Source organism: Streptopelia decaocto (genome assembly GCF_964273445.1).
Source record: "Streptopelia decaocto genome assembly, chromosome: 1".
Classification (NCBI taxonomy): Eukaryota; Metazoa; Chordata; class Aves; order Columbiformes; family Columbidae; genus Streptopelia; species Streptopelia decaocto.
In genome coordinates, this window is record NC_138663.1 from 85683342 (window position 1) to 85710160 (window position 26819).

Genomic DNA, 26819 nt, shown 5'->3' on the forward strand with positions numbered 1-26819 from the left:
GTTTGCTTGTTTGTTTTGTTTTTGTGTGGGTTTTTTTTGTTTGTTTGTTTTAAACTTTAAGTTGTATTCTTTTCCTACTGACTTTGCATATTCTCTGTTGAAGCACTCTAGCTATAGCCCAAGTCTGGCTTTCTCATCACTTCCCCAATCCCTCAACTCTTGAGGAGATCTGTATAAGAAAAAGATGCAGGTAACTTCCCCTCAAAGCCCTGCAGGGCTTTGCATGGCAAGAGCTTCAAAGAGGATCAAACATAAAAGGGCCCAAAGTCAGAAAAATTGTATTGGTCCTGTGTTAAGAGAAGCTAAATACTTATAACCATGTACAAAATGGAAGGGAATGAGCATTTTGTACTCAGTGGTTAGTTTGGCTGTTCTTAGAAAGACTTTCTTCCAAAGGTGTGGGGTTTTTTTTTGTTTTTAATGAGAGTGGTTTATTTCCATGTGCAAACCCAGCGTGAAACCACTCAAAGCAGTAGCTATGTTCATCACTGCCTTTTCTTTGTGGAGATATCAAAAGACAGGATTGGAATTGCTTCAGCCTGGTGTGTAGCTTCCATTTTGTCCTCATTTAAAGCACTGTCATATCACCCGGTGGTTCAGACAAGAGAAGACAACTGCTGCATAAACCAAGTTTTATTTTTCATTAAAGACAGTAGCAGATGGTTCCCTTAGCGCAGCCTGGAGACTGAAGATCTGGTGATGGGAGTTGTTTTCGTGGGGGTTTCCTCCTCCAGTTTTCCCAATAGCTCTAAAGGAGTAAAATGTGTCAATAACCAACACTCCACTGCCTTAAAGAGAGAAAGCTACAGGCAACCTAAGCAGCCCTCTGAACCCCCACACACCTGCCCATTACCAAAGGAACATCCCTGATGGGCCAAATCTATAGTCTTCCCCCACTTTCACCTTTTGAGCATACATGTACAGTGCCTTACCATCCTCAGAGCTGTTCTCCTCATCACTGGAGAAAGCAATAACAGCTTTCTTGGGTGGAGGGCGTTTTTGGGAACGCTTATGGTTTCGGAGAGTGCGAGGCTGGGGTGTGACAAAATCTTCATCCCTGTTGGCTGTGCTCAGGGGCTGGCGACGTGAACCTGCCAAGAAAAAGAGATATAAAGGTAGCGGCCATTCTGTCTGTAAGGGTCACGTAGGGAAAAGTCCCTAGGTGTCTCTGCTGGACTGCAGGATCAGGGGAAGGCTGCAGTCTCACAAAAGGAACGTACTTCCTGTTGGTTTCTGCTTGGCCGGCTCTGGCACTGGAGATTGACTACCTTCCTGGCATGTTTCTGCTGAATCCAGCCCTCGGTTTCGGGCGGCTGACAGCTTCTGCTCCAGCTCTTCAGCCAGAACCTGATGGAGATGTAATGTTGTAACAGAGTGGGGTAAAAAAGAAGAAAAAAAGGAATAAAAAAAAGACAAAAGAAAGCGTGGAAAGGGTGGGGAGAGAAGTGTTACATCTGTAGCAGAATTGTCACCAAGTTCTCTGATAAATTGTTGGGGCCAAGGAGGAGCCTGCTTAACATGGAAAACTACAAGGCTTTCCCAATCATCGTGTATAAAAAGAAGTCGTTTTATTGGCCTGGACACTTGCCACCCATCCTTACTTTAGTCTCGGGTTTGCTGCCTGCTCTGCGGAATCGAGCCAGCACAGTTTGGAAACAACTGTAGACAGCCGGGTCTTGGAGCTTGTCCGCAAAGCAGTCAAAGTTGTCCTGCAGCTTGTGAAGGCCCCGTTCTGAGAGGGGAAGCAGAGCGAGGCAGTGGGACAGATCCCGATACTGACGCTCAGTTCTAGGAAAGACAAAGATTGCTCTTATGAAAAGGGATGCGTAAGGATGTGCACATCCTACCTAGAAGCACAGCACATGAGGATGAAGCATTTCCTGCAGGTGCTTCTGCCCCGCAGAACATGAGATTCAGGTTGTTCTGTTACAGGTCAGTTAAAGGCCATACCATACTAACCACTTCACAACCACCACTGTATTCCATCAAAGACACTGAGTTAGTGTCTGTCAGACAAACATGAAGGCTTCATTGTTAGAGAATACAGTCCCTCGTTTAAAAAGCTTGAGAAGTTTTTTCCTCCTAGCTGGCAATAATACACTGTGAGGTGAGGACTCTTCTTGAAGGGCCTTATTTCAACTGAATAATAAACAACCCTGGCTAGTCATTTTTGCATGTTTGAGATATTTTCAAGCAGAAGTTTTACTTGTTGTTCTCTCTTTTCTTTTTTCCTGCCCAGTGACAGGCCAGTTACATAAAGAAGGCCATTTTCATTAAGGTACAAAGTGAACAGATGACAACTGCTGTTTCAAAAAGGACACATTTCAATTCCAGAAGTAGTTACCGAAAACAAAAGAAAGGCAAACTAACATTCTTAATGTAGCTCACTGTGGTGGAATGTAAGGGAAAAAAAAGCTAGGCCAAAGCCCTTATTATTAATATATACAAACCAGAGGGCCAGAAGTTGGTCTTGCATATACCCTCTCAGAATGCACTGTTCAAACACAGACAGATGGAGAACAAAGCTGCAGCATCCAGTTGCTTCCATGTCTAAAGTCTGAATGATACTTGGCAGGTTGCTACATTTAGAGCTCCAGAAAAGCTGAGCAGCATGATGGCGGCTGCAAAATCTTTTCTGATAAACTCCTGTTTTAACCTGGAGAGCCTTGCTCTAGCATTACTGATAGCGTGCATTAAAGTGATCATCTTTGTGGTATAGAAATATTAGGGCATTTTAGTAAAGGCTACACATGGCTTACACACAGATGGTTCTTTACAAATGTGAAGAGCTCACCAGTGTTCCCAGGAGGCAATTTTGGAAAGAGAGGCCGCTTTCTACTCCATCTCAGGAAATAAAATCCAAATATTTCTGGGGAATATGCAACCCCTGAGGCAGCTGAGCAGGTCACATGCCCAGGCACTGTGTACAAATGGCCAAGATAAGCAGACACAGCTTAAACCTCAAGGGCAAACCCACAACAAGGGAGAAGGAAAACCACAGGAATGGAGGAAGGCAGGGTGCATCAAATCCAGTGGAAGTGCATCTTCATCAAGTGGATGAAGATACCACTGAAAGTACCTGACAGAGGCAGATAAATTTCTACTATCTTGGGGGAAAAAAAAAAAGAAAGAAAGTACATCTGTACGTCTGTGTCAGTGAGGTTACAGCTTGGGAAAAGGAGTGACAACAAAAAAACCCCTCAAAACTCAGGAAGCAAAACAATATCTCAGATTCATGGGATGGGTTCTGCACTCTTTACTCTGTAATCAGCACCATGAGCAAGACATACACATCTCACAGACAGAGCAGAGCAAAGGCATAAGCACAGAGTGGCACAAGCCCTCGAATAAGAAAACGAAGTCTGAGGCATTGAGTTAGTTCTGCACAGCCCACGCACGCAGAACAAGGACAGGTCTAAATCAACCAGATAGTTGAGATCACCCCAGGCAGGACTGCTGGGGACACCCCAGCTTCCCAGTTGAACACACCAGTTTCTCAGCCGAGATACAAGGGAAAGGACCACAGAGGTGCATAAAACCCCCACATGGGGTGTGTCCTTGCTCAGCTGTAATGAAGATCTAAATTGTCACAAAACATTTTCCCTAAGAAAGGTGGGAGGGGACAGGGGCCAATAACAGTGTAGTAAGACCAGGAGCCTTAATATATACATATTTATTAATATATTTTTAGGAGGAAGATAGGAAGGAAAAAAAAAAAAAAGGGACCTAATGCAGGTTCTCTCAGCATTTGTCACTTTGCCACATAAAGAACATGATGGGAACCTGTTAAAAGCACTGTACACAAGGTAGTTTCTTCTAACAATTCCCAAGAAGCAGACCTGCTTGTCAGGAAAATTAGGATTAGAACCCACCTGGCAGTCCGGAATCGCTGACAAAGTTTCTCCACCAAGCTCTCTGTCTGTTTGTCTTTGGTGATATATGAGAAGAGATGTCTGCAAAGGAAAAAAAATGATGAAGTTAAGAGCCCAGAGAGGAAACCCCATTTCTGCCTACACCACGGGATGCTTGCAGCTATGCTATCAGTTGGCTGATCTTCAAAAGAAGACAAGAGAGCTCTGCATGCCTCAGACTTGGTTCAGTTGAAGCTATAAGCCTATATACCTTTCAAATAGTAATCACAGTACCTGTTGGGGGACAGCTGCTATGACATCATGTATAATTAAAGCAGCATGTTTGCATAATAACACCTCCCTAGGTTTAAATGAAGAAATCCAGCTAGAGCAAAAACCCTGGCAGGCCTGGAGTGAGAAGTGCTAATATCTGTTTGGGGTCTGAGGTAGGAGGGACACTGGATGGAAGTCTGCAGTGTCAACTTTTGATCAGCTCCTTCCATCCAGTTTCAGGAGTATGCAACACCTCCAGACAATCTCCTCACTTCTCAAGTTGCACGGGCAGACTAGTATGTCTTACAAGCAGACCTTGAGGGGAACAGGGTGACATGCAGGTTTTTTCCCTCAAAACTGTTCCTGTGACTTTTTTCTTTCATTATGTTTCTTGAAGGTATGTTGCTGTATTTTGGATCCAGGCAAAAGTGAGAGTTACTTTGCACTAAAGTGGAAACGAAGTCTAACAGAACTTAAATGCTGAGGAATAAAGAGAGATGGACTTTAACACAGTTAAATACTTCTACATTTTGCATGATGTCATTACAGAAATCACTGAACAACTTCTATTTATTAAGAAGGTCCTGATGGCCTCTCTTTTTCTTGTACCACCATTTCTGCTAACTCAAGCTCAATCAGGTTGCCACTGGCCTTGATGTAACTGCTCTAAGCACATCCTCTTCAGTCTTTGCTATGTCTACAACCACCAACACCAAGCTGCTCTTCTAAGATACGGAACAGAGACCAGATCCTCAGTAGTCCTCCCTTTGCATTTTTTCCAGCATCAACTCATCTTTCTTTAAGTGACCAGAACTGTGGCAGCATTCCAGGCAAGGTCTCACCAGCATTTCCTACGCTTCCCTATATGTAAACCAGAAATAACTTGACTGCTAAAACAGCAAGTGGGAAGTATCTCTAACTTCAGCCATAGCTTTGCAGCAGAGGTTAAACAATTTCTAAACATTCAATCTTAGACATTTTTCTGCTAGTTTTAATCTTGGTTATTACTGTAACCCTCTCATTCTGCACAAGTTAGTCCTTTAACAGTGATGCTCCCCCTACTACCCCAATCTTTTTTACACTTCTCTATTCTCCAGTCTGGCAAGTATTCCTGCAGCATAAGCCACTGCTTCCTTCCTAGCATGTACTTCGTCCACCATAGTTTCCAAGTTAAGATGGATCCTCTCCACAATGTAAGCATTTTCTATAGTACTACACAGGGAAATAGTTCAGTTTCAATTACTCTCTGCTTTTTTCTGATTTAAAGGATATAATGTGGTACACTGATGATCATGTCTTCTTTAAAATTAATTAGCTTTAAACTAACTTGATACCTGGTCTATTTTGTTAAATCAATACTGCCTTTTCTCTTATTTGCCACGCACCTCCAGCTCTCTCCCTGCATGCTGTTGGAAGTCAGAAAAGTCCATCTATAGCTGTTTTAACCACATTAATCACATTTATTCTCTAGGTCTGTGGCAACACCTCCAGTTTGACATTTATTAAAAATTGTACTGAAAATTCAAGGATTATGTCCCATTCTTTTCATACATGCCTTCTTCAGGGTTCTCTGATGATTTGCTTCCACATCAGACACTAACTTCCCCTTTTATATGTGCTGTCAGTAGCCATGTGCTGTATTTCCAATTATTTCACAGTACCCTCTGTACTGAAAGCTGAAGCAAAACATACATATACTTTTGCAGCCATACATTGTTTTCAGTCTCAATTTCAGCCTCACTAATAGACACTTTCTGTGCCTTGCAACTCTTACCTGTCTGAAATACATCCCCCTTTCTAAATGCACTAGAGTCTCGTGGACAGAAAGACTCTAGTTGAAAAAAACACTGGAGACGTTATTGTTCCTCTCTTCAGCAACAGCAATACTTTTGTTTTGTCCAACACTCCCCTCTGCAATCTACAGGGATTCAGGCAATTCAGAAAATTCCTCCTGTGGTTAAGTTTCAGATATGAAAGGAAAATTTCTGTAATTTACCACTAAAGACATTCTTCATGCTGTCTATGAGCAGCTGATGCCCTCAGATTAAAATATTTCAATGTATCTCTATACTATGGAGGCATTCTTGAAAACAAACAAACAAAACCACTACCACCAAAACAACAACAAAAAAACCCACAAAACAAAAAAAGCCCTCAACTCAAACAAACAAAACCAAACAACTCGAACACAAATCTGTCACTTTAATTACAGCTTTACTAAACTCCAGCAGGCCACCAAAATGACAAAGGCAGCTGAGTCTTTCAAATCTGTTGTGTTCTCCTGATGTTGTATATACATGTTCCCATGCATAAAACCAACAGATTTCCTTTTCTAGAGCGAAAGTAATTTTGAATGAGCTAGTGGAAACTCTATGGAGTCTCTCCTCACTCCCAACTATGTGGATTTAGAATCGATTCCCCTCAGCATGACTACATTGCAGACACAGACTGAAAAAGATCAAGGAGAACAACTGAAAAAGCATTTTGTATGTCACTGTAGTTCGTCTTCCCTGGATCTGGCACCCTCACTTTGCATAAACATAGTTCTGGTCAAAAGAGATTTCATTAACCCCAGAATACCTCATAATAGCATGGAAGGATTCCTCCTCTATGCCACAGTCAGGATCTGAGAGATGACTGATTACATCTGGAAGCAGGTTATAGATGGCATTACCCTGTGCAGAACAGAAGGTTCTACATGAGGTAAAGAATTACAAAGGATGGCTTGAGTCAAGCCAGATAAGCTGCCCACTTAAAATTACCTCCTTCCTCCCCATCCCAAATCTACTTATTGAAAACACCAGCTTTTTGAAATCAGCTGTATACTGCCAGCGAAAGCTAACCAGGACTACTTGGCTGAAGCTAAGGAGGGAAAGAAACAACCAACAGGATAACAACAACTGCAACCCTTGGTTTGCAACATCTCTGGTCTTTGGCAGACTTGGATGCAGTTTCTTTCCTTTCCAACCTTGTCACAACCCAACAGAAAAAGCTTCCTGATTAAGGAATCTTGCACAGCAGTTCAGGCCAAGGAACTGTCTCTGATCTTGCCTGAAAAGACCCAATCCAGATTCCCTTTCCCACTATTTTTACATGGTTTTGTCATAGACACTGCAGAGATAAGAATTCAGTGCAGTTAGGTGGCTGGCTCTGCTTTTAACAGAGCAAGCCAAGATAGTAAAGCCCCAATATCACTGCGGTTTCTCAGGCAGTAAATCTCAAACTCTGAAGGGCCTGCAGCAGCCTTCATGTTGAATGAGCAGTGTATGGGGCAATGCTGCTACTGTTTTTACCTGCTTCACTTTAAGTGTCTCAATGTCACGCAGCCAAGAACAACTTTGAAAGGTTTCAGAGATAATGCACTGCCTGAACCATACGGTCAGGGAACTCTGTTGTTAAGTCTAAAGGTAAACTGCAGAAACCTGTTCCCAACCCTGTGCTAGGCATAGACAAGAAAGCAAAAGGACAAGGCACTGTTTTGGAGCCTGCCTTCTGATGTGAATGGATGAAGTAAAATTCAGCAACATCAGAGTTGAAACAAAACTTGTGTTGAAAAGTGTCCTTGATCTACCCTCATTTAGGCAACACAGAGGGATAGAGAGCTGCTCTACACCACTGACACACCTTCTCCAGGACTCAACTTGTGTTATTGACTCAACCTCCACCAGCTCTTCCCCTCTCTTGAAGGGCCCTGAGCATCCACTTGCCTTTTTGGAGAGTTCACTGAAAAAGTTTTGAGCCACTCCCATGATTGCTTCCTCTGGGTCTATTAGCAGAGTTGCCATTTCGCTTACTTGGCCTTTCACCTTTACCATGTCTTTGAGGATAAGGTGAGTCATCACCAGTGCAGCCGTCTGCCTCACGCTTGGGCAGGGGTCCCGCAACCTGAGAGAAAAACATAGGTACTGCAGAAAGCAGCTGAGTATCTCTATGTTCCCAATACCCATGACAGCCTACTCCACAGCCCAGGGCTGTTGTCTCCGTGCACTGACACCTTCAGATTTGGCTTCCTGGACCATTTTCACCCTCTGGAGGCCCAGTGTGACCCTTCCACAGAGCTCTCATCACCTATCCTCTCCCAGCAATGAGCATAGCATTACCTGGCATAGAGATGCGACGTCCAAGGCTCCAGCAGGTTGGGGAAACGGATGGCCAGATCTCCTGCTGCAATAATGAGGTTGGATCTCACAGCAGGCAGAGTGGACTTCTCCATCATAGTGAACAGCAGGCGCAAGTGGGAGTCGCAGAACTCAGAGCTGACAGGACAGGGTACAGAGAAGACGACATAGATACCAAAATCCCATCTCTCAGAGAGCAGAGACACACAAAGCCACTCCCAACCCAAAAATCTATGAACACTCTTTTGTGTTTGCTCTCTCCACAGGAAAGGACTTGCAACATTTGCTTGTACTTTAGTATTAGGAAGGCTGGGAAATGAACACCAGCACGACTAGGTGTTACCTGATCATGCAGACTTTGCCAAAGGCCAAGGCTGCAGCAGCTAAGAGTGCCGAATCACTGTAAAGCCCAGGGTTGTTGCAGATCTTGAGCACCAGTGGAACAACGACAGAGAACAGGTGCTTCCCTAGAGAGTGGGGATGAAGACAGCAAGTATGAGAGCCGTGTTTGCACATCTCTCTTTAAGAACAGTTACTCAATTTATCCCAGAACTTCTGCAGATTACAGAAACTGTTTGATTCAGCATTGAAAAACCACCTCCAGAGTGGCAGAGCAAAGAAACAGGCAGCCCACATAGAAACAGACACTGGACAAAAATGGCAGCATTTCCTTCTGAAGGCAATAGCCTTTGTCCTGGATCTGTTACCCATCGTACCTGTTCTTTCACACAGGCAGCCAGAGCCAGTGCTCCTTGCTGGCAGCCACACTTACCATCTAGAAGTTCTGTTTCACAAATATTGCGGATGAGCTCAGCCTCGGTGTCATCAGCTGAGGCTCCCACGAGGCCCAGCTCCTCCTCCATAGTGGTCTCATTTCCTGTGCTCTGGGCAGAAAGGAAGACTGTGAAAAGGTGACAGGCAATGATAACCCCTTCCTTCATGAAGTGCTCTTCTCTTGGGCAAGAGATGCATGGATGTTACCAGCAGCATGACTAGAGCTGAGAACAACAGACTGATGGAGAGTTTTATAACCTGCTTTTCCCTCAGATCTGAATGAGCCTGTGAAGTGTAGTCCAGGATTTGCTAGTCCACATGCCACAGAACACCAACGAAAAGAAAGCCTAAGCCACTCACACTACTAAGCTGAGACAGACGTAGGACATATCTGGCATCAGTGTCAGAGTCTGGCATAGCTTAAGGGACATGCAAATCCCAAAAGCAAGAAGTTCAAAGCAGCCTTTGAATTGTTGATCTTGTGAGCCAGATGATGGGAAACCTTGCAGCAAGGCAAAAGCAACATGAGACATGGGCGTTGCATGGTGACCAAATCTGCATCCAACTGCTGCTTCTTGGAAAAAATCTCATAGTAACTTCCTTCTGTGTGGGCAATGGTAGTGGCACATATATGCAGGGTGGATGAGGAAATTAACTACAAATTTCTCTGGACACAGCACTGTAGGCAGCTAACAGAGACCGGATACCCAGGAACACACATTTTTCTCTATTCTTACCTAATAAACTCAGCATCGCTACACTCTGGACTATACACTCCCAGGTTCCAGTATAGGTTGGGAAATTACATATTAGAGAGCAGTGTAGGCGAAAGGGACCTGGGGGTCCTGGTGGACAACAGGATGACCATGAGCCAGCACTGTGCCCTTGTGGCCAGGAAGGCCAATGGCATCCTGGGGTGTATTAGAAGGGGGGTGGTTAGTAGATCGAGAGAGGTTCTCCTTCCCCTCTACTCTGCCCTGGTGAGACCACATCTGGAATATTGTGTCCAGTTCTGGGCCTCTCAGTTCAAGAAGGACAGGGAACTGCTGGAGAGGGTCCAGCGTAGGGCAACAAAGATGATTAAGGGAGTGGAGCGTCTCCCTTATGAGGAAAGGCTGAGGGATCTGGGTCTCTTTAGTTTGGAGAAGAGGAGACTGAGGGGTGACCTTATTAATGTTTATATATTTATAAAGGATGAGTGCCACGAGGATGGAGCCAGGCTCTTCTCGGTGGCAAACAATGATAGGACAAGGGGTAATGGGATCAAGCGGGAACACAAAGGTTCCACTTAAATTTGAGAAAAAACTTCTTCACAGTGAGGGTGCCAGAGCACTGGAACAGGCTGCCCAGGGGGGTTGTGGAGTCTCCTTTGCTGGAGACATTCAAAACCCGCCTGGACATGTTCCTGTGCGACTTCACCTAGGCGTTCCTGCTCCAGTAGGGGGATTGAACTAGATGATCTTTTGAGGTCCCTTCCAATCCCAAACATACTGTGATACTGTGAAATGTTCCAAGACAGACCTAACCAAATAGCGTATTTCTATCTTACAGATCCCGTTAAGAAGGCTACTATTAAACTTTCGTTATTACTACCTGAGAGAAGATAGGACCCTCAAGCTCCATGGCATAAGGTTCCAGAAGCTATTTTCTAAAACTCAGGGTGTTCTTCACCACTAGCAGTAATTACAAAATATTGCACTGGTAAGAAAGGAGATGATGGAAAGCAAATGTTTGACTTGAAGAAGGATAAGCATGGCTAGCACATCAGCCTTTATTCCCTCCTGTCTGGCTCTTCAAAAGCCAAGACCAGCATGAGAGTTTTATTGAACAGGGTCACTGAAAGACCTCAGCTCTCCCTGTCAATCCTGACCAACACATGGTGCTTGTCCATTTCTATTCCAAAAGTGCACATTATCCTGGACCTTGTGCATCCTCAGGAGTGCATTCTCCAGAAGTCTGGTGGGACACTAGATAGAACACTAGGTGGGACACTAGAAGAGCTGCCCATAGGAAAAAACAAAAAAACTCCTCAGTTCTTACCTGGGGTCTCTGCTTCTTCGCGCTGCTGTTAGGATGCTTCTTGTTCTTCTCCTGCTCTCTGAGGATGCGGCGTCTGCGTAGCTCTGCACTCACTGACACTTCCAAATATGCTACATGCTGCACTGCCACCTGTCCCACAAGGGACACCAGATGCATGAGCAGGAATGTGGGGAGACTGCTAGCACCAGAGACTCTGCTAGGGGAAACCCCTGGATCTAGTGGAGAAAAATTACTACAGTTCAGTGACCTCCTCTCCCATCAGTTACTGCCAAGTCTCACTGTATAACCCATCTCCATGCTCCAGACTCTTTTGCAGTGTTCACACCCTGACACGCCCACAGCTTCACTAGCCTCTCTTGCCCTGCTCTCCTCATGCAGTTACTCTAGGCCACCCAATTGCAGCACTAGAAACCATGGGTAAAAAATTTCCTCCACCAGCTTTTTTCCTCACCAGTGTTCTCAGGCCCATCAGCCTCTTGCAGCTTCTCCAGAGCTTGCTGAGCGCACACCTGCAGGATGTGAGCACATATCTCCTCTGCCCCTTCTGCTAGCTGGTAGATGAGCTTTATTGCTGCCTCCATGAAGGGGATCCAGTGACCGTCTGCCCGAGCAAAGCCTGATGAGGAGAAGGAGCCATGTACCACAAGTATCAGCAACAACACAGGCTGTCTCACAGCCCAACTCTATCGCCTCCAAACCTACTGCTAACTTGAGCTCACCTTTACTCACAGCCTCACGCAGGCACCCAAAGAGCATGTGGTCCTGTGGCAGCCGAAAAGGTGCAATGTTCTTCCCCAGTGCTGGCTGCAGAGAGAACAAATGAGTTACTCTTACCACATAGGAGAACCCCCCATGCCCTTCCCTTGCTATGTGCACAATGCCAATCAAACCTATGGCAGGGACAACCAGTATTGCTCTGCAACTAAACACACAGCAGGGACATCACTGTCTCTTTCGAAGGCATGGTGGCAGCACTGGGTGGATTTGAAGCTTGACTACATGATGATCCCAGGCCAACCCAGAGAGATCCACTACTTCATCTTAAATCAAAATAACTCTTTTGAGAAACAAAGATGATTAAGGGAGTGGAGCACCTCCCTTATGAAGAAAGGCTGAGGGAGCTGGGTCTCTTTAGTTTGGAGAAGAGGAGACTGAGGGGTGACCTTATTAATGTTTATATATTTATAAAGGGTGAGTGCCACAAGGATGGAGCCAGGCTCTTCTCGGTGGCAAACAATGATAGGACAAGGGGTAATGGGATCAAGCGGGAACACAAAGGTTCCACTTAAATTTGAGAAAAAACTTCTTCTCAGTGAGGGTGACGGAGCACTGGAACAGGCTGCCCAGGGAGGTTGTGGAGTCTCCTTCTCTGGAGACATTCAAAACCCACCTGGACATATGTTCCTGTGCGACCTCACCTAGGCATTCCTGCTCCAGCAGGGGGATTGGACTAGATGATCTTTTGAGGTCCCTTCCAATCCCAAACATACTGTGATACTGTGAAATATCAAAATTACTCTCTCACAATCTGATGTTATTTACTCATTCTCCACAGTGAGCAAAGAGGGAGACCTTTAGAGCATCTTCAGTTACCAACAGTAAGTCAACTACATGCCCATGCCTAGTAGTAACTCCAGAAAAATGAGGTTCTTTTTAAAAGCAAAATATCATCAGTAGGAATAACAGAGGATAGCTCTGGATCCAACACCACCTCACACTTAGGCTGTTGCATGTGCTCTTTATCAGTCCCACCACGTTTTAATATGGAATAAGATAACTGAGAGAACTATTAAACCAAGTATGAGTGACAATGCCCAAGATGTCTTAGCACATTTGTGGCTGCCTAATCAAGATATACTTGACCAGAACAAGTTATTGCTTGAGGGTTTACCAGCTTTCAGTAGCTGGAAACAAAAATCTCTCAATTCACAGTCCTACCGTCTATACGGTCTATATTTCAGGAGGAAGGGGGAATGGAAAGGATGAGCTATTAATACCACAGTCATTCAACTATCTACAGTTCAGTCCCTTCTCACATACAAACTTAAATGCAGAGTTAACCTAAAATTGAACTACAGTCACCTTCAGGACATTTAAGAATGTTGTAATACACATTAACTTGTGAAAGTCCTGTAGTAACATCCCCAGTTGAAGGTGCAAATGCAGAATGACAGTGCTGTGTGAAGGAGGGCTGCTTTTATGCTGGAACGCCTGAAGCAAAATGCCCAAAATGCTTGAGTGAAGAAACAAAGAGGTTTTTTTCTTTTTTCAAGTGCATTAAAAAAACCCTCAAAAAGTATAAATTGTTCTTCAGACAAAGAAGTCATCAACCACCATGCTGTTGTAAGTACAACATGGGCAGGTTTGAAAATCTTTCATGTTTTATATTCAGCTGTACAGCTGACCACTCCCAAATATCAATTAATAGGGAGGGCAAAAGAATCACAACACCAGAAAACATCAGTAGAGGAAAGGACTTCATGGTTGAGGAAACACAAATCAGCTTAGAACTCAGAGTCTGAGGAAAATAATTGAAAGAAAAACATATTTTCTTGTGCACTGAACTCTTTACTAATTGAATTCAGCCTGTTGCCTAATGAAAATGCTTTTATTATGTGTTCGCTGATGTGTGCTAAGCTTTCTAGACAGTGCTGCTGAATGGTCTCAACTTCCTTAATTTCAAAATCAGTAGAAACTTTATCACTTCTCTCTCTTCTCAATAAAAAACATTTCCCTCTCTTCTTTGTTTCTGGACAACTCTATTTCTGGATGACCTCAAGAACAAGCTAAGAGTCTTACCTTAGAGTTACCGGCAAGTTTGGAGACAGCATTGCATACTTCTTGAGCCAGGCAATAATCTTCACATACCTTGTCAGACAGCCCTACTGTCACCAAGACATCCAGGTTGCTACCTATGATCTCTGGCTTCCCCCTACAGAATGGAAGGGATGGGGTATTACAGAAGTTGCTGCTGAAAGTTTACAGGAATACGCATAACCGGTAGAAATACTCCTTGTGCCTCACAGAAGGCAGGGGTTTGAGTAAGAGGGGGAAAATAAATCCATCCAATGACTCAAGATATAGCTCTAGGAGCAGCAAGCAATATTCCACAGAAGCCAGTATAATCTATACTCCACTAAGAGAGTAGGTTCTCCAAAGTGAACAGCACTGGGCACACTGTCTTTTTGCAAAGAAAGAAGATTCTTGAATCTCCTTATCAGAAAAGAGCAAAACTTAAAAGGGTAAGAACAAAGTAGAACTTTGCAAAACAGAAAAGAGTCCAGCAACTCAGGACTGGTGATGTGTGACACTTCCTCCCTTACTGTGGGAAACAAAACAAAACAACACCCCCCACAAAAAACATGCCTACACAACTCCCTTTCTGTCTCCGAAAGGCAGAATTATGCAGGCCTGCTCTGAGGAACATACAATTAACTGGGTGAAGATGGCAAGAACAGAATCTAATGCATTCAAAAAGAGAATCTAAAAAGTTCATAACTATAGGACAAAAGCAAAATCACCTCCTTTAGCAGATTTGTGAAGAAGGTGATGCTATTCTTATTTTACACACATAACCATGGACTCCACACAGGATCTCATGGGATACCCCAGAAACCTATAGTTTTCTTTAAATCACGTTATTTTAGGGAAGGATATTAATTTTGAGACAGTGTCTGCAATTCTGCTACATGTACAGGGGATGGGGTGGTAGAAATACTTTGGAAAGAATATCTAATACTCAAATTGCAGAACTGGCTCCAATTCCAGATCCAAGAACTTTAATATCATCATTATGCAGACCTGTTTTTGACTGATGAAGGACTGCAGTAGGAAGAGCAAGAAGAAATCAGCGGGTAAGCTAAATGCTACAGGGTTACTGGGCTGGGAAACCGAGGGAAAGAAAACCTTATAGTGCAATTACACTCTTTTTGCCCCCAGAAAGGGAAGCAGATTCATTTCCCTCCATGGTAAAAGCTCCAGACATCTCTACTCAGCAGCTTCTCACTGTTCTTATCCAAACACAGACAAAGCTGCAGAGCCGTGACACAGTAAACCCTGAGGAGGGATGGGCTTTCAAAACACAAAGAATGTAACACTATCATACTTGTTCAGAGACTGTGCTGGTGGGACTCAGCACTACTTTGTTTAATTCCAGGCTTCACTACCCCATGACCTGGTTACTAATTTTGAAGCTGCAGAACAAAAGGTCAGCTGATGCAGCACCCACAGTTCTTCAATAAAAATCAACTCCTTGTACATCCTCCCACTCACAGAGTTAGACCAGGCCCTGGGCTCACCGTGCCATCATCCCCAGCAGCATCACAGCAGCACGTCGTTCTAGTTCCGAGCACTGAGATTTTTCCGTGAATCGCTCCCAAAGCAGCTGGATCACAGCAGGCTTTATTTTATCTGCCTGCACAAACTCTGAGAGCTGGAAAGGAAATGCAATAAAACAAGTAGGGAGAAGCAAAGGAAGACAGACTTCAAACCAAAGACATTAACTGCAATAACTATCACTTTAATACAGTGGACACTTAAGATCACAAATGCAATCCAAACCCAGGAAAGGCAAGTACTCACTATTTCTTCTAAGCACTGTATTGTTCCTAGTGATGCATCCACCATGATGAGAGAGAGAGAATGCACCAAGTTCTGGGCCCTGGCCCTTTGAAGGGGGAAAAAATAAAATAAAAATTTTTAAAAATATTAAAAGGTAAAGAAAAAACAACTGTCACAATTACTTTCCCATTCAGAGAGCTGAGAACATATATTGAATAACAGACTTGATCCCTGGGGACAGAAAAACTTCTCCCTCCGCAAGCTGGAGCTTTCCAAGTCACCCAGTTCACGTTTCAACGAGCCCAACATGGGCTCAGAAGTCCACTGCTGCTCTTCCTGGTGCTCAAAGGCTCAACAAGGGGCACTCATCACCCACTTCCCACTTTCCTTTCAACCACAAGTACTACTCCCTAGAGCACAAGAAACTGAAAATCTTTCTACGAAAAAATAAGGCCAGAGCTCAAACTGCAGGAGTCCTCGCCGGGCAACACTATTGAGAAGAAATAAGAAGCAGAGAGTGTTTTTTATTGCCCTGATGGTACAAATGTGGGTGAGGTACGGTGAGTCTCACCAGGGATCATGCTTATCTGAGTCAATGTGTATCCAATAGGATTTACACATGGCCAAGTGCCAATAAAAATATAAAGTGCCACCCTAGAGAGGAGACACAGCTCCTCTCTAGTGCAGAAGAAACAAGCATGAAAGCGGTACACAGCTCCCACCCCCAAATCCTCTATAAAGATTAGCAAAGACCACACTAACATTCTCTCATCTGCCACACAGAGATTTTTTACAAAAACATTTAAGATGAGTTTGAATTAAATACAAATAGAAATGTGTGTGAAAGCACCTATATGATAGTAACAACTAGCCTTGTACAGTGGGAGGCATGAAGAAATTGTGTATATTGAAAAATCAAGGACACAACTGATAGTAAGAAAACCAGTAAACACCAAGGAATGTGTCAGAAGTAGAATGTCTACACTCAGATAAGGCCACAGCATGCATGGCTTGTCAGCAAGAAAACAGCTCTGGTAACAGAAAGCTCCAACTTTAGACCACACTATATACCTTTCCTCTTTCCAAAATGTGGTAATAGACAATGGGCAACAACTTCGCCCAGAGAGTAAAGTATGAAAGTCCCTTCGATACGGGATGACTCCATAACAACAGTTGACTCCCGAAAGGGTTGTCCAAAATATCAGTTCATTGTTGCCAAACAAGAACTCCACTGACAAAACCAACATTCATATGTGACACTCCTTGTTCCCTATCACACAAGGACCCTACTCAGATCATCTGAGCACATGTGTCTTGGTGCAGTGCCTTGCATGAGAATGAAATTTATAAGAATGTTAAGTGTGAGTGCCTGATAACAGTGTAATTTAAAATAATTCTCAGCTTCTCTTTCCATATGGTCTCACATGAAGTTTTGCTGCATGGATTTCCTATACATGAACACTACGACAAACCAAGAACAGAAGCTCAGCAGAAGACCCCATAGAAAGACTGGGATACTCAGATATATAACCTTACGTTTCAGCTCAGCACAAAGTGTGGCAACTTTCATTTCTCTTCTTGTCCATACTGGTTTTCCCAACAGCTCCCCAAAAGAAGAAATGGGGAGAGGGAAGAGAAGAAAGAAAAAGGAAAACAACCTTATAATTAGACAAAGCCATACCTCTCTGAATCCCCGCTGGGGCTCAGATAGAGCCGCCTGTAGGCGTTCAGCACAGCCTCCTTAATACCAGGCTCTTTTGACCATATGAGGGGGAGCATCCTGCGGACTCCAAGTAGTGCCTGGGGCATGCCAAACTGCGAGACTGTCACAAAGAACTCAATGGCTTCCTGCACCACTGAGGAGAGAAGAACAGTTGCGTTAGTGCAGTTATTTCCTAATCCCCATCAGAGAGGCCATCAAAACAAATCCATAGGTGTACTGCTCTCACAGCAAGCTCTGCAAGTGTCTAAGATCGCTGCTACTGTCTGCAGAGGGTTCAGGTCAGAATGAGGTCACTAGTACACAGATGTAGATGTCCTGGAGGAAACCAGCACAGGTTAACAATGTTGCAGTAAAAATCTAATGTGATACAGTTAGGAGAAGAAGCATGGAGAGCATGTTTGAGAAAGAACAAAATTCTCCTCTGTGAAACAGTAGCTTTGGAAAAAAAAAAAAAAAAATCTCATGGTCACAGCAGACAAGAGCAGCTGAATGTAAGTCCCAGCGCAATGCTGTAACCAGAGGAACTAAGCTATCTGATGTATAAATGCGGTAAGGAATAATGTATTTGATTGCATTTTGACTACTCCTGAAATACACTGCCCAGTCTTCTGCTCATAAGGCAAGAAAACCATTAAGTTGGAGAGCATTCACAAGAGAGTCACAGTAATGATTAGAAGGACTGTACAATGAGCATAGAGTCTGACCTCTGGTTAAGTAGGAGCTTATACCAGTATAAGTTTCAACTTATACCTCATCTAGGTGTTCCTGCTCCGGCAGGGGGATTGGACTAGATGATCTTTCGATGTCCCTTCCCATCCCTAACATTCTCTGATTCTGTGATTATAAATCTGAATTAAGATCCCCATCAGAAAAGCTGGTATCCTTCCCCTGCCCCCACTCACACCACAAGACACATATTCGCAACAGAAAAAATAAAGGTAAGTCTTTAAATCTTAAATCTTAATTAAAAACTGTAAATCTGAGCACATGCATCACTTAAACACTATCTCCCCACCCAGCAGCATACCATGTCTAAATGGAGACAATGTCTTAAAATGTCTCACCTTTCCAGACACTCAACTTGCCTTCCTTACACTACAGCATAGGACAACAGGGAGGTGGAAAGTTAGCAAAATCTGTGCAGCCATAAAAAAAACATAAACAAAACCCCAGGTGTTTAAATATTGGGTGAGGGGCACTCTCTACAGGTTATTTGAAGTTCCAGCCTGAAAGACACAACTCAGAAGTTCATTTTTGTGGTAATGACATGGAAACCTCACTGGGGAAGCCCACATGCTTATCACGGCCAACACATGAGTTCTTAACACAGATGAAGCCTCAGAAGTGTCTGCATGAAGCTAGCATGTTTTAGTGCCCAGATGCATCTGTACCCCAGCATTGTGTGAGTGGTTGGCACGGGGATGTGCCAGGGAGGATGGGAGAGCTGTGCCCCTCCATGCCCCAGCCCCCTCGGGAGTGCTGATTCATGATAAACATTTAAAAAAAAAAGTCTAACTGGTTACAGCAGTTCTAATATTAAATATGAATAGCTGAATTAACTCAAAGGCCTACTCATCACTACCTTTCACTACAGCACTAAAAAGGACCAAGCCATAGAAACTGTTGATCAGGATCAATTTTAGCTACAGAATAAAGTTTAAGTAAAGGTGAGGTGAACAAGACAAGCTGCTCAGTTCCCCTCTGGTGGGCAGCATAACATCTGAAGCTGCATCAGGGCATTGAGCAGGTAACAGAACCCAACTTCATTGGCCATGCTTTCTTTGTGAGAATCTGGGCTGGGATTATGACCATACCTCCCCTTCCACAGGATGGGGGCAGCCTCCATAAATTCAGTCATTTTGGTCACCTGGCTTTTAAAAATATTTTCAACCTCAATATTTAAAAAAAATGGATTCCTAAAAAGCCCTTTTATGCCCTAATGTAACCTCTTCACGACACTCATGTAGATGGTGTTTGCTGTTCCAGCATTCTAGAAGCATCTGTAACATCTGCTCAGCGAAGAGCAGGTCCTTCAATGTTTTCCCCTTGCCCTAGAGCTCCACCACTCTCATGTCGCCTATTCAGCAGGGGAAAAGATCTGGAAACGCTGAACAGGGGAGAAAGGGTTCCATGGCTACTTTACTCACCTGAGACACAGTTTTCATACATCATCTTGCTGATCAGGCTTAGGGCTTCTGTGATTTTCACTGAGAAGTTGTAAGCATCTTGCAGGTATTGCACCAACATCTCCTGTTTGATCAGCTCTGTTTGAGGCTGCTCCTCTGGTACAATGTCTGCAGTCTTAGGATTACTGTTGATATGTGGAGAATCCTCACTGTTCTCACCTGGGCATGAGCCTGCACAGCACAAACACTTGTTTGTGAACAGTATTGAGGGTACAAGAGAAACAGGCATGGTTTCAACCCTTCTATCTTCACCCCATAGTGACATCTTCCAAGAGCAAGTTTTCCACAAAAATCCAAATTCTGCCATCAGATTTAGCTACAAAGACAAAAATCTCAACATGCTGTAGATCAAGTTCCAGTACTACAATGGGATGCACTACAGAAATGACACCTTAATGCAGGGGTGGAGAAATGCATGGTTCAGTTGGGGTAAACTCCCCTCAGTGGTTATTATGCGAGTTAAAGTATTGGAAATGCACTTCTAGTGGGAACACTGAGTGATTCCGAGCAGAAATGAAACAACAGGACTACTGTGATCCAGCCAGAATGTCAGGCCACTAGACAAGTGAATGATCCAGATATGGTGGTGCTCTATGAACTGTCAAGTACACGCAGACTAAGCCACACAGGTCAGAAGAAGAGGGAGGACATTGCAGAGGGTTTTGGTCTAGCTCTGGCATCAGCTTGGACTTCGGGAAGAGAGTGATCTGAAATAGTTACCTGTGTAAAGTCTCTTCAGAACACCCAGGATTGTTGCCTCCTCGTTTTCCTCTGCGAGACCACTGAAGGGCTCCTTCCCCTGGAAGCGACACAGGGCCTTCTGCGTAAGGCGGGCCGCACTCCTGGACAATGACATTGCCCAAGAGAAGAATATCGGTAAGCCGTTAGGGCAGAACACAAGGGAAATCATCCAACTTTGCCCAGAACACCTGGGAAAGCAGCTCCTGCCAGCATCTTGTGCTGGTGCTCAAGTCAATCCCTTCCTACAGAGTAATGTTACTGGAAATCACCCCTCTACCCTGGAGCTCAAACCTTTCTTGAACAAAGAACTGGAGACCAACACACCCCTTTGTGATAAACACTCTCTCAAACTACAGAGCCTTCTTACTTGTAATTCAGCTTCCTCAGCAGCCCAGTGATTTGCTCCAACATACTCTCCACTGTTTCCTCAACCTCCAGCACCTCCTCTTCCTCTTCCTTCAGTGGTTGAAAGAGCTGCTGTGTGGCAGCCCTAACTTCTGGCAGCATTGCCTCCCACTCTTCCTCTGGGGTGATCGCTGGAGCTATTAAAAAAAAAAAAAAAAGAGAGAAAACAAAGAATACAGAGACTCAAATGACACCATAAATGGGGAGAGAAATTAATCTGGAACTTAGGAATTCTACTATTTATTTTTCATCTACAGACAGGCACTATTCCCATTGCTGGTCCCACCCAGACTGCCGTAAGATCAGATAAGAACTCTTTGGCATTAAAAAAAAAAGAAACTACAGACAGTAAAAAAAATGACAGGTAAGAGAGAACCATCATTTGCTATTTATCATTTTGTAGGCAGCACCAGGTCCAAAGCTACTCAAGTTTAATTTTATATTTAACCAAAATTATGGCTTGAGCAGTCCTTGAATCATTGAAAATGGAAACCTGGGAGGGTGTTCATAGGTATTTTCAGTTCTCATCCTGAAAATAGGATATTTAGCTAAATGGACTCTTGATCTAGATATGGACATTCATACAGTCTTTATAACACCATTGTACAAAAAACTTGTGAATTTAATCCCAGTTATCTGGCCTCACCGTCTCACATGAGTTAATATCTGAGATAAAAGCCACCACAACCTAGGAGCAAATTTAAGATGAGTAAAAATAAGCCCTGGTACGCCCTGCGAAGGGGAAAGAGGAAGAAGGGAAATTACCTGCTGCGGATCTGCTATGGTTCCTCATTTCCTGCAGCTTCTGCACCTCTTTCTTCAGTGGCTCAGCCAAGTCAGTACAGCTCAACTGAAGATGGCAGGAAGAAAATAAGAAATATGTTACTTATCCTCCTTTTTCTGAAATGCTAGAATTCTCTCTCTTCCACTCTCTGTTTTAAGATCTCGAGCCCCTCAGATAACCCTGGTTTTGGAAACTGGAGTAGTAGGCTCCAGCCATCATCCTAGAATGGCACCTACTGTAAATTGCCAGTTTGAGGCTCAGCTCAGGTGAAAGAGCAGTAAACACAAAGAGCTGTCGCCCTGTGCAGAATATTCTAAAAGACTAATTCTGATCCTAAAGAAACCCCACAATGGATTCAAATCAAACTGCTGCAGGTTTTTCCACAATCAAGCACAACCTTCCTGGCCTCCAGCATCCCTTTCAATTACACCAAGAGAGGGAAGAGCCAGAGAAAGCAAGATCTGAACCTGGGAAAACCAGAAAGCTCGCACCCACAGAATCAAATGCTAACGTTGTCCCTCCCACAAGACACAGGAAAGCTGCTTCCCTGGTTATAGCACATTGCAGATACTCAGCCTGCAAACAGACATCTAGCATATTCATCACAATGGTTGCAATTACCTTGCAGGAGAAGGGATTGTTGGACAAAAACGCAGCCAGGAGTTGGATTGCATTTTTAACTACTACCACAGATTTGTCTTTGAGACGCCCAACAGCCAGCGATACCACAGACTGAAACTGAGTCAGAGGCAGGGCCTAGGACATAATGAGAACACAGACAAAGTTAACAAGAAGGCCTGGAGACTCACAAATAGTTATTTACTGCAGACCTATTAAGGTACTAAAAGGCAAGGATTTGTAGAAAAGTTTAAGTCTGAAGGGACCTCTGGATGTCTTCTGGTCCGAACTCTGTTGAGAGCAAGGATTTAGATTAGGTTATCCAGGGTCCTGTTGAGTCTTAGCATATCTAGCATGGGTGATATTTTCCCATACCAATGTCCAAAAAGAGCTTATGTACTGTGTGATTCCTTCTAGTCTGTCCCAGACACAAAGAGCAGAATTTAATTTCTATTCCCCAGTCCCCTCACCTCTAGGATCTCTGGTCTCTTGGGAAAAAGGAATTGCAGACACAATGTATACAGGGACAACACCTTTCTCTATGAAACTTCAGTCTCTGCAAAGAGCAGGATGACAGAAATTCCCTTAGAAAACACAATAGGGGAAAGGATGACCCAGGTGACACCATTTCCCTACCACAGACTTACCTTGCATTGAACAATTCGAGTGAAAAGCTGCAGCACACGGCTGCGCACAAATCCATTGATGTCACAGACATGGGCCTGCAGTATATTCAGGAACTGGTCCCGAGTACCACGGGCAGCCTCCTCCAGCTGGTCACCATTCAGCACCTGAACCAGCACTTCTGCCATAGCCGCCAGAATGGCATTTCGCATCATATAACTCTGCAAAAAGAGTTGTTGAACCAGGAACAGACAAAAACACAACTTGATATGCCAAGTGGAAAGATGGCCCAGAGGTTGGGCCTTTTAAGTCCCAGGCTGCAGCCTTAAGTGAATTTCTCCATTATGAACGTTTTATTAATCTTGGGTGAACGTGGCTGTGCCTGCAAGACAGAGTGGACTCAACTGAGTCCACAGAAGCCAAGAATTGATATGAGAAACACAGCTTTTAAGGGCAGTTCAAGAAAAAGTAACACAACGACAAACTCATTAAGTACCAAAGAACAAGGGACAAGAGCTGGGATCTCAGACTAGCAAACAGCCTCTCATTCTTTGATATCTGAGAGTGACAACCAGATAGTAGATGTCATGGTTTCTGTTTCCTTCACATTTTTAGGTAAGGGCATAACCTATTCCAAGGGGCAGGGTTTTGGCTATTTCCTCTCAGTGAAAGAGTTTCTGTTTTCGGACAGAAAAACTGGATAGCAGCACCTCCACCACTTGACTTCTCTGGACAGGTAATGTTGTGGAAACGTACCTCCCCATCCAAGTGACACAGGAGAACACTTATGTTGGATAGCATCAGAGCTGGAATCTGTTCAGCCAGTTCAGATATGAAGATAGCATAGCCCTTCATTCCAGAAACATCACGAGCTGAATCCTGCGGACATTTCTGTCCAATTTCCCTGTGCAGAAAGATGACACAATTAATAGGGTACCTCAAGTTGCTAGGGACAGAAGGACAAACCTCAGGGTATTTTTCTTACCTTAGCAATTCACCCACCAGGCTTTTCAGACCATACTCTGTAGCCCAGAGGCTCACAGCCTGTGCAAACACTGAGGCTACATGTTCAAAGTGCTGCAGCATCTGTGTGATCTTCAGAGTGGCATCTTTCATACATGAGAAGAAAGAAAGAGGTCAGGGAAAGCAACTGGGAACAGCTTCAGGAAGATGACAGAAGAGTAGGAACTCACTGAACTGGTGACCATAATGATTCAGAGCCATAGCGAGCAGACGTGTCACAGTCTCCCGTGTGGCGCGGTACTTCTGAAGACCAATACTTGGATTCTCCAGGATACGGTAGCAGCTTCCTGTCACTAAGCTAAAGCCACAGAAGAGAGACAGTGAACCTCACTGTCACAACTTGCACCAACATCATTCAAGCACACTGCACTAGGCAAACATTCCTCTCACACCAGAGAGATTCTCCGGTATCCTTAAAATATTGAGAAAACAACAGTTGATTTTTAGAGGCCTATATGAGGAAACTATGTCATTCCTAAACACATTCGTAAGTACATTGCTTCTTATAGAACTTGTTTAAATACTGCTTATATAGAATGCCCTTAGCATAAGTAAGTTGGCTTAGCATAACTTCTGCAAGCTGTGAACATGTGAGCTTTTGGCTTCGTCAAGTAGAAAAGGCCTCAGAAGATAAGTAGATCTGCATCACTGGAAATAAGTAAATTAACAGAATGAACAGAAGACAAGAAAAAGAAGAATGTTTTGGCTGTTACCAAGAGCTTATTTTCCCCAGCTGCAGGTGCAAAATAGCAACTGAATGTCAGAACTTTGACTGACAACCTGCCTGACAAAAACTAAGGGATCGAATGAAGAATAGGGAGACCCCAGACTCTAATTTTGCTGTTGGCCCAGAGTGACGTGTGTGGGGTGGGGGCTTGGATTATAGGGGTATAATTGTCCCAAGTTTTTTTCTGCTGCGGGTCCCTCCACAGGAGGCACCCACCTTGAGCTGCTCTATGCTGTACCTTGCAAATACATTTTTTATTTTATCTCTGCCACCAAAAAACCTAGGGAAAAGGAACTACCCTAATGCACCACTTTTGCCTCAAGATGGTTTCCTCAGTTTCCCAGTGATATGCACCCCACAGAGGACTGTAATACTACTTCATTGGCAGATTTAACACTTAAGTCTCCCTTCCAGAAAACCAGTCACTCGTCACACCTCTACATCCACTCCATCCAATACCTGACAAACTCTTCTTCCACCACCGAACCACCCCAAAGCTGACAGAGGTCCAGCTGCAGCAGCTGCATGAGCAGCCGTAAAAGTGGCTCCCTCTCCTCTTCCCACACGGATCCAGAGGTTTTGGTACGATTTTTCTTGTTCTAGAAACGAGATTAGACAATGAGATACATCAGCAACTTGACAACAGAAAAAAAGCCATCACTACCCTGTTTCCCTGCAAAAAGAAAACTACTGTTAAATTCTACAGCATTAGACATACAGTGAGACATATCAGAAGCTGATATGCCCATATCAAGTGACTGTTGTTGTCATCTTTGACCACAGAACGGAACTCTTAAGAAAATACTGGCACACTAAGTACTAGCCAGACACTGAAGAGTGAAAAAGAGGCCTGAGTATCAAAATCCCTGATGATGTTTAGACTCATATTGTCCTTTGTCTGTTTTCCATGTACAATTTCACAGAAATACCAGCACTTCACACTATGCACTGCTCCTGCTGGCATCATGTCTAATCTGACAGATACCACAGAGTTCAGCAAACTTACAACATTTTCTACTTTTAGCACCTCAGTTTCCCCCTAGTCCCCTCACCTACCTTCCCACCAGGATCCACCTCCAACAAACCATTCCTGCAGGTTTCCATTTCAAAGGCATCCACCAGACCAGCCAACAAGTAGCAGTTCATCTTGAGAGTGTTGAGGTGAGCAGCGCGGTCAGAATGGCTCAGCCCAGAATCACCCAAGATGGCAGGAAGTTCATTGGAGTGATGAGATGCCACTGAAGGAAGGCAGAAAGCCATGAGCACTCCTTGCCAGGCCCCTCAATCATCATCTCTTTTAGAGACTTAGAGCAGTCATCAGATTACCAAAGATGTGTGCTCACATCTTGACAGCTGTAACAAGGGCTGCCCCCTGCAACCCAAACCTTGGAAGCGCTGTCCTGTCCTATCTCCACAACCCCATATCAGCTCAAAGAAACACTCACGCAAAGCTGATGCATCCCAAAGATGTATTTTCCAGGGACATGGGGAAGGGGACTTTTTGTCGGCCTGCCCTTACAGCGAACATGCACAGCTCAGCATTGTTCACCAAGATTACAGACCCGTATTACTGGAATGGGCCGAGGGTGCAACCCAGCTAGTCAAGTCACATTAGCCTTTATGTCATCATTGAACTGCCAAAGGAGAACAACCTCTTGATCACTCCTGTTGGTTACAGCAGATACCCACCCTGCATCATCAGCTCCAGGGCATCCTCCTTCACAGCAATCCCCACAGCTTGGAAGTGGCTGCAGGGCAAGCAGAGTGCTTAAAAGCAGCGAGTAAACAGCATCAGGGAGAGAGGCGAGCGCCCGGGTGCACCAGCCTCTCTGGTCCCAGTTTCCCCAGTAGCCCCGGCCCCAAGCTCATGGCTCTGTACTCACTGGAGCAAGCTGTAGATGGGGTCGAAGTGCTGCAGCACCGCCAGCGCTCCCTGCGCCCGGAAGGCGGCCCGGAATGCTGCGGAGAAACACGGGGAGGGGCGCGGGAAGACACAGGCGGTCGCGGCCGTGAGCCGGTAGCGGGACCAGGCCCAGAAGGGTGTATGTGGGGGGTAGGGTCTGGCCTTACCTGTGAGGGCGGGCGGCAGCTCGCGGGCGGGCAGAATGTCCTGCACCACGTAGCGCCCAGGGCCGCTGTCCCGCAGCAGGTCGGTAGGGACGAGGGGCAGGTGAAACTCCCAGGCGTCGGCCGCCGCCATGGTCCGCAACACAGCCCCACAGGCCGCCGCTTCAGGCCCAGGCACTCAAAACAGCGCGCGCGGGCCGCATTCGTCCCGCCCCCCTCCACAAACCTATCAGCGCCCAGCAGCGCAACCGCGCCCCAACGCCTCACCCAATCGCGCCTCTCCTCCCTTCGACCGTTAGCGCTAC

The 26819-nt window shown here is 44.7% G+C and overlaps 1 protein-coding gene across 1 annotated transcript; it reads right to left on the bottom strand.

The window, feature by feature from the left end:
• Positions 1 to 618: 618 nt before the first annotated feature.
• Positions 619 to 26808, bottom strand: NCAPD2 (non-SMC condensin I complex subunit D2). The gene is made up of 31 exons (XM_082043590.1): positions 26518 to 26808; positions 26331 to 26406; positions 26137 to 26195; positions 25504 to 25685; positions 24907 to 25046; positions 23891 to 24018; positions 23683 to 23806; positions 23454 to 23601; positions 22721 to 22918; positions 22077 to 22211; positions 21437 to 21521; positions 20634 to 20808; positions 20246 to 20367; positions 19487 to 19696; positions 17298 to 17472; positions 15638 to 15722; positions 15355 to 15488; positions 13856 to 13988; positions 11776 to 11860; positions 11508 to 11672; positions 11057 to 11271; positions 9015 to 9126; positions 8586 to 8709; positions 8225 to 8380; positions 7832 to 8009; positions 6705 to 6799; positions 3873 to 3953; positions 1602 to 1788; positions 1221 to 1347; positions 933 to 1091; positions 619 to 748 (listed from the first exon to the last, which is right to left on the bottom strand). The coding sequence occupies exons 1-31, from the start codon at positions 26645 to 26647 to the stop codon at positions 669 to 671; spliced, it is 4203 nt and encodes a 1400-aa protein (XP_081899716.1). The 5' UTR covers positions 26648 to 26808; the 3' UTR covers positions 619 to 668.
• Positions 26809 to 26819: the final 11 nt, after the last annotated feature.